This window comes from Branchiostoma floridae, chromosome 9 (genome assembly GCF_000003815.2).
Source record: "Branchiostoma floridae strain S238N-H82 chromosome 9, Bfl_VNyyK, whole genome shotgun sequence".
Classification (NCBI taxonomy): Eukaryota; Metazoa; Chordata; class Leptocardii; order Amphioxiformes; family Branchiostomatidae; genus Branchiostoma; species Branchiostoma floridae.
The window spans coordinates 17,195,121-17,203,218 of record NC_049987.1 but is presented as its reverse complement, the minus strand read 5'-3'; the positions used below and the strand labels follow the sequence as shown (position 1 = coordinate 17,203,218).

Sequence of the window (8,098 nt, the reverse complement as noted above, 5' to 3'; positions counted from 1 at the left end):
TCAAATTATTGTGATCATCATGTTGCAGGCGACACCCAGTAACGTTAGGTAAGGGATAACGAAAAAAAAGGTGGACAATTGATCTGCAACCTGAGGTGTGAGGTCAAATTGTCTGATCACACTTCACCCTTCTTTTTCTCCCCACTTACCTTCTAATTTAGAAAAAACGAATGCCTGGAAAGTAATGACTCCAATGATTTGTAATTTGGAGGATATTGATAAAAGACTTCATACTATGAAGTTGTGCCTGAAAATCTGAGTTGTGCTTGTTATTTCTTGGTGAGGCAAAGAACTTATTGAACCCCCCTCGTAACTTGTTCTTTTTAGAATTATTACATACTCAACGTTTTCAAATACAACATACATAATTTTAACTGATATAACTTAACTTATGTATAAATAGGTGCTAAAAATAATCAAAGATTAACATGATTTTTTTTTTTATTTGCACTTTCAATACCAAATAGGGTACAATGTGTAGAAAAGGCCTGGTCACTTTTCACTGTAAAAAATAAAATTATGGCAAAATTTCCATCTTCTGTCACAAGTTGCCAGGAAAAATGTCCATTTCTTCTTCCTTCTCTTGTGTTTCTTCTGCTTCTTCCTTCATGTATTTCTCCTGTACCTGTGCTGATGTGATAATGTTAAGGAGCATTTTCAGTAATGTTGTGTGACGTAACCACACAGTGTTTATTCATTTATTTATTGAGATTTACCACATTTGTGGAAGGATTGACATAACAGGTGACAACCACCTTTTCAATATGTCAAGCCGGAGACCAGACTGTAAGGTTTGATCCACTCCTTTCAATAAGTGCAGTGGGTTCTTTAACATGCTCCAAGTGTGAGCCAATCTCCCCAAACACGGGACCTCCATTTAACGTCCTATCAGAGGGACGACCCTAGCTGAAGCTACATACTTATTTCCACCTGAGCGAAGTGAGGAAAGTTAAGTGCCTTTTCCAAGGGCACAAAATCGGTGACATATCAGCGGATTTGAACCTGAGACCTCTGGATTCCAGGTCAAATATCCTGCCGCTGTGCCACACAATCCCAAAACCCAGAGGACCTGGGTTCCAATCCACTGATTTGTCACTGATCTTACGTCATTAGGAAAGGTACTTTACATGACTTTGCTCACTTCACTCAGGTCGAAATGAGTACCTAGCTTCAGTTAGGGTTGTCCCTCGGATAGTACATTAAACAGACATACAAACCAAGAGAAAATAATTCCAAAATTTCTATATCTACAGGATTATTCAAGAAAGGTTTTACTATTACAGGCAGTCAGTTTTACTATCCAAGACATGTATGCCACATGGCTAGAAACAATAATTCTTACTTTCGCTATGGCCCTTCCAAGATCTGGAATATTAAACCCAAACATACCATGAAAGATTTGTAAGGAAACACTGTTACAGTTGAAAGGATATTTGAAGTACTCATAGTCGGCACCCAAAGCTGATGACATCATAGCCTGTAAGGTGCGATCCTCCCCCTCCCCCCAGTGGTAGCCAATGGCACGGTCCGCAGCCTTCATCATTTCCCTCATGCTGTCCTTATCCTGTGAAAACAAAGCATTCATTAACCATTACCCTGCTAAGGTACCCTTTTCTTGCAAAATTTACATATACAATGTACAAGATTGGGTAGAAGGACTAAGCAGGGCTAGGAAATACTTTGGGTTCACATGTACATTTTCTCAACCAAAGCTGGAGGTTGCTCACTTACATTGTTTAGTTTGTACACGTATTTTAATAGTGCAACATACAAAGTATAGACAGAAGGTAAAGGTAGTCTTTTACCTCCCTGACCGAAGTCGGGTGCCCATTTTTACACCTGGGTAATGTGAGGAAGGCTAATTGTTTAAAGTGCCTTTTCCAAGGGTTGGGTTGAGGGCACAGCGAGTATCAAATCAGGGACCTCTCCGTTCCAAGCCCAACACTCTACCAGTTCCTCAAACACAATGCCACAAATTTTGAGGTTAGCTATAGAATTTCAGATTCAAGCTCTGAAAAGAGGCAGTAAGTGTGTACTAAAAGGTGATTTTACATGTTATCATTATAATGGTTCAAGTGTTGTGGACTACTGCATCACTCAAAGGTCGATGTTAACCGATATACAATATATGAATGTTAATTCTATATCGCCATTTTCCGATCACTGTCACATCTCTTTCTCATTGTCTGCAAAGCACTCTCCTCTAGTCCTGAAGGAGGATAGCCAATGTTATAATCCTAAACCAACACAATTCATTTGGACTGACGAATCAAAACAATTATATTTAGATACTATAAACAACAAAGACACGCATTCAAAACTGAGAGATTTCTGCAACAAAACATTCCACTCGTCAGAGGAGGCCGTAACAAGCTTCACTGAAATTTTATTAGATGTTTCCAAAAGTTCTCTTAGAATAAGACGTAAGATACAAAACAATAAAAAGACACAAATCAAAAAGAACAAAATTTGGTTTGATCAAAATTGTTGGTCCCTACGTCAAAGAGTAAAAAGATTATCTTTAGAACTGAGGAAAGAACCATGGAAACAAGAAACCAGAACGAAGTATTTCACAGCCTTGAAAGAGTACAAAAAAATTATCAAACATTCTAAACGGAATTATAAAGCCAATCTACTACGTGATCTAGAAACATTAAATGAGAAAAACCCCAAACAATTTTGGTCATTGTTCAATACTCTTGACAAGGAAGTAAACGGCACAAAACATAACGGTAACATAGATCCTAATATCACAAGTAAAGAATGGATAGAACACTTTCAAGGATTAAATAATCTGGTAAAAAACAATGAATTTGACAGTTCTTTTGAAAAAAGTGTCACTGATTCTCTTAAACATTTAGATAAAAACGCCCAAAATTCATTAGATTACCCTTTCACGACACCAGAAATTATGACTGGTTTGAAATCACTAAAATCTGGAAAAGCATGTGGTATTGACTCTATTTCAAACGAGATGTTAAAATATGGGGCAGAAAAGATATGCGAACCACTGGTCATTCTCTTTAATACAATCCTTTCCAACAACAAATTTCCATCTAACTGGACCACAAGTATCCTTACACCAATTTTTAAATCTGGCGACAAATCTAACGTAGATAATTATAGAGGAATCGCCATCTCAAGCTGTCTGTCCAAATTGTTCACTTTCCTTTTAAATACTCGCTTACAGAAATTCGTTGAAAGCAATTGTCTGCTAGCGGACATTCAATTCGGATTCAGAAGAAAGTGCCGAACCTCTGACAATGTATTTATCCTGAAAGCTCTTATTGAGAAATATATTGAAAAAAAGAGAGGGAAATTATATGTTTGCTTTGTTGACATGAAGAAAGCGTTTGACAGTGTATGGCGGGACGGTTTATTCTACAAATTGTTAAATCTTGGTGTTGGTGGGAAATTCTTCAATGTATTGCAATCCATGTACCTCAATGTTAACTATACTGTCAGACTACAAAATGGTTTGTCAAGCCCCTTTGTTTCCACATGCGGAGTAAGACAAGGCTGCAATCTCAGTCCATTATTATTCAATATTTTTATTAACGACCTACCTCAATGCTTTGCTGATAAATGTGACGCCGCAATTTTGAATTCTAAATCACTCAACTGTTTATCTTGGGCAGATGACTTAGCCTTGATCTCATTGTCGAAAGAGGGGCTTCAGAATTGTATCAATAACCTGGAATCTTATTGCAACAAATGGAAATTAAGGGTTAATGTATCTAAAACGAAAGTACTGGTTTTTACAAAAGGTTCTATTAACAGATTATCAAACAAATTCTATATATATGGCAAAGAAATACTAGTAACCGACAGTTATACTTACCTTGGTATTCCCCTGACTTCTTCGGGGAAGTTTAAAGCAGCCAGGAAATATTTAAAGAATAAAGCCATGAGAGCTTTATTCAAACTAAAGTCACTTTTATTCTCAGAAAAGAACATTCCAATTCACCTAGGAATGAGCCTTTTCAACAAGTTTGTACTGCCTATTTTACTGTACGGAGCCGAACTCACATGTTTTGACCAAACTTCTAAAGCAATCAAAATTATTGTATCAAAACAAATTCCAGAACCTTCACCCAAAACTGTTTTCTCTTCCTTTTTAAACAAACTCCATCTAGAGGGAGGTCTCCCAGCAACTGTTAGGAAGAGTGTGTCTTCGGACCTCACTCATACTTACGTCATCCATTTTAAGAAAAGATCAGACAAGGATAGATTATTGAGACTGGCATCAGGAATGAAATTAGAAAATGACAACTTCGCAATTGAAAATATACGACTTTCTTCACATACTAGTATCCCAGAATTTGACACCATTGACATGAGTTTCCAAAAATTTTTACTCGGAGTACATGCGAAATCATCAAATGACGGCATCCGTGGTGAGTTAGGAACCTTTCCCATTTCGATCAATGCTGAGATACAATTAATCAAATACTGGCACCGTCTAGCAAACTTACCCGAAGATTCTTTACTACGTGAAGCATATGATGTTGTACTTTCCGGCGAATACGACTGGACAAATCACGTAACTGACATTCTCAACTATAATGGTTTTGGACATGTATGGACAAACCCGAGGTTGTATCATGTTAATATGCTAACCGACCAATTACGACTCCGTTTACAGGATATATACATACAAGAATGGTATTCTTCTATCCAGAATAACTCAAAACTTTGCATTTATTCTACGCTAAAGGAAAGATACGGACAAAAGAAGTATCTTTCGAATGTACACAGTTTCGAACTTCGTAGAGCAATTACAAAGATGAGAATCAGTAGTCACAAACTAAATATAGAAGCCGGAAGATATACTAAAATTCCCCGTGACCAGAGGTTTTGTCCATTTTGCCCAAATGAGATCGAAGACGAACGTCACTTTGTTATGGATTGTTCTCGATATAATGATAAACGCACAGAGCTGTTCACATTACTTTCCGCTTGTTCTAAAGAATTTGCTACTCTCTGTTCGATAGATAAATTCAACTACATTCTGGGAGGCGATAACCCTCACTGTGTACAAGTAGGCAAATATATCCACGAATGTTTATACCGTAGAACTAATAGTGTTAATGACATGCTAGACCCTATATGTTGATTTAATCATACCTATAGATATCCATATATGTGTGTTTAGTTGTACTGTAAGTAGTTGTTATACATGTAGACCTTACGAAAGTCGCTGTACTTTTGTCGTGTCAATAAAGATTGTCTTATATTTTGCTGACACATAAATATTATGTTGTGCACCCCAAACTTTTTCTGTAAAGCCTTGAGTGATTAAGGGAAAATGATTTACAAATCACCCATAACAATGTACACAAGACCTAGTAATGTGCCATACAGATGCAGCAAGTATCATTGATTTATCATATATGTGCTTTTCAACAATGGCAGCATTGTTTGGGGCTCCATACACACCTCAACATTCAGTGGGACAAATGACACCAGACTGTAATCCTCTACAACACCCACAATGGCCTCATTCAGTTTCTTGTATTTAGCAAAGAATGGATCGCCCCCTAGGTGTCCAAACAGGTACTGCAGGTCCAAAACATCAGTGTAGAAGTCAAGGTTGAAATCTGCGAAACAAAAGGAGGAAAGCATTCAAGCACTTAGAATTCAAGATCTAGTTATACCATACATAAAGGCTCCCTCAAGCTTGATTTTTTTCTGTCTCACTCATTGCTTGGGAGTCCATGTTGGTAATTTGCTTTGTCAATTTAATCTGTCAATTCCAGCCTTGGAAAATACATTTACATCAATTTTGTGATGTTTAGATTTTTCTGACAGTAAGAACTTTCTTCCCTTTCCAACAAGCCTATTTCTTCCCAGAACAGAAGGACAGCCCTGCCAAGTGATAGATCAATATACTAGTACTGTTGTGTAAAGGTGGTGAAGACAAATTTGACAAAGTCCAACAGGAAACTATTTTAGTAAGCCAAATTCAAGACAAGGTTGATGCAAATAAATCAAACCCTGTTTTCTGGTACAAGAGCCATTGTGCCATTGATAAAACAAGTGCCATACTTTCGCCTCCTTTCGAGTTTAGAGTGGGATTGTGCATTCTCTCATACTAGTAATAACTAGTATATTACTATGGTTATTCTTAAGGTATCATAGCATACTTTGGGACATACCTATTTCCATATATTACTTCTCTTTAGGCAAATATACCTTTTGTGTATACTTAACCTACTCTCACCTAGTTTGCCAAACTTTTCCACTAGGTCAATTTTGGACAGCACGTTGACGTGAGGTAACTCCATCTGGACCATGGTGGCCAGACTGGTCAGCAGGATGGACACAAACTTGGACGGGTCACTGCAGTAGTGAGAGTCCACCAGATGCACAGACACTAACTGTTAAAAAGATATCTTTTTGTTAACAGTAAGAATGCACATGCACATACCAATACTAGTAAGTACAAACCTTATTGGCCTATCAAAATAACATTTGTTTGAACCTTTATCTATTCATGAGAAGCTCGTTTTTCATTGAGGTCATGAGGGAGGTAAGGGTCAGATAAAATATAACAGAGAATACATATGGTTACTAGTACATATTTCTTTGTCATCACTATACAACCAAGTTAGTTCATTGTCTCCAATGGATGGAACTACAGCTGGTTATCATTGAATATACTGTAGGGGCCTCTTCAAAACATCATGCATGCTTCCCTTTACATAATAGTGCTTCTATCTCATCATCATCATCATCTTTGGTGCTGCTTGGCCCTCCTGCACCATGTATAATTATAGAGATTAAAGTTTTGCTGAAGATTTTGCTGAAGATTCCAAAGTTGAAATGCTTCTCCATACTCATGCAGATTGTTATAAATATTGAATCAAGCTTAAGCTTAGCCTTTCAAATACATGTATGATGTATCATAGTATGAAGCTCAAATACTTATATGTGTATGTTTCAGAAGCTCAGTTTGAAAAGTACATACTCAGTATACAAAATCTTATTTCATTACTGTAGTGAATAAAGAGGCCTTATACAATATTAGGAAAATCCTTTGAACCTGTGACAATCAAAGGGATAGAAGTAATGACCCACCCTAAAATCCCACTTCTGTAGTTGTGCCACAATGTTCCTGACAGAGTTGTGGTGTGTGTACAGTTCCACCTGTCCTGGGCAGTCAAACAGAAAGTACCGATCCTTCTGCTTCTCCAACAAGTCCTGCAGCCAGTCCAGATTCTTCTCAAGAAACTCCATACAATATATCAACCCACCGTTAGGTCCTAGTCTCAGTTTTTCCATCACGTCTTCGAGTGTTATGAGACTTTGCATGTTTATCGTGCACTCGTAAGGTAATGCGTCGTTTGCAGGGTCGAGGTTCACGATGGTAACTTTGCGCCCGAGACCGGTGAGAAACTCGTGCATGGCACGGCAGTAGGTCGTCTTTCCCGAGCCGGGTGGGCCAATGACAACTTGTCCAAACGGCATGATGGCGTTTCGGGGACTTGGTGTTGAACTGTTTGGGAGGCTGTGAACATAAGCATAGAAAACATGAAACATACAGTTATGCAGTAAAATCATCAATTTTTTAAAGAAGAAGGCTTACCTGGTCAAAGAAGAAATCTTACTCTACTCTAGTCCCTTTTCACAGGGAATAAACATACAACATTATAAGTAACATCTAAATACAATTATATATTGGTTATTTCTTTATTCAGTAATGTGTATATAGCTTTTGATCAATCTTAAGATATACTTATGTTACAAACATTGCTTTTCAGCATCAGTGGTACATATGATCGATCCACATGACAACTCAGCCCCCCTCCCCACTAAGGGACTCGTATAAGTTTATAGATTGTGCTCGCTTTGATAAACTACAAAGCTAAAAAAGAGAACAGACGGCTTAATAATAATACTAAGTACCTTTTACAATGTTATGCTTGTCCTGTAAGGCCAAAGGCAGCGTTTATTATGGCGTTTTCTCAAAACAGGTGTGTGGAAAAAGTCCAATCGCCGCCATCTTGAAAAAAAGTCTACTCACACTGCGCATTGATTTGATGAAGGAAGGTTATTTTATCGTTTACATAATAATTTTTGAAGCTATGAATACTAC

General features: G+C 37.5%; 1 protein-coding gene across 1 annotated transcript; it reads right to left on the bottom strand.

Annotated features, from left to right (window-relative positions):
• Nucleotides 1–432: 432 nt before the first annotated feature.
• Nucleotides 433–8,065, bottom strand: LOC118423324 (GPN-loop GTPase 2-like). The gene is made up of 6 exons (XM_035831442.1): nucleotides 7,909–8,065; nucleotides 7,081–7,510; nucleotides 6,224–6,380; nucleotides 5,440–5,600; nucleotides 1,434–1,564; nucleotides 433–635 (listed from the first exon to the last, which is right to left on the bottom strand). The coding sequence occupies exons 2-6, from the start codon at nucleotides 7,468–7,470 to the stop codon at nucleotides 542–544; spliced, it is 933 nt and encodes a 310-aa protein (XP_035687335.1). The 5' UTR covers nucleotides 7,471–7,510; nucleotides 7,909–8,065; the 3' UTR covers nucleotides 433–541.
• Nucleotides 8,066–8,098: the final 33 nt, after the last annotated feature.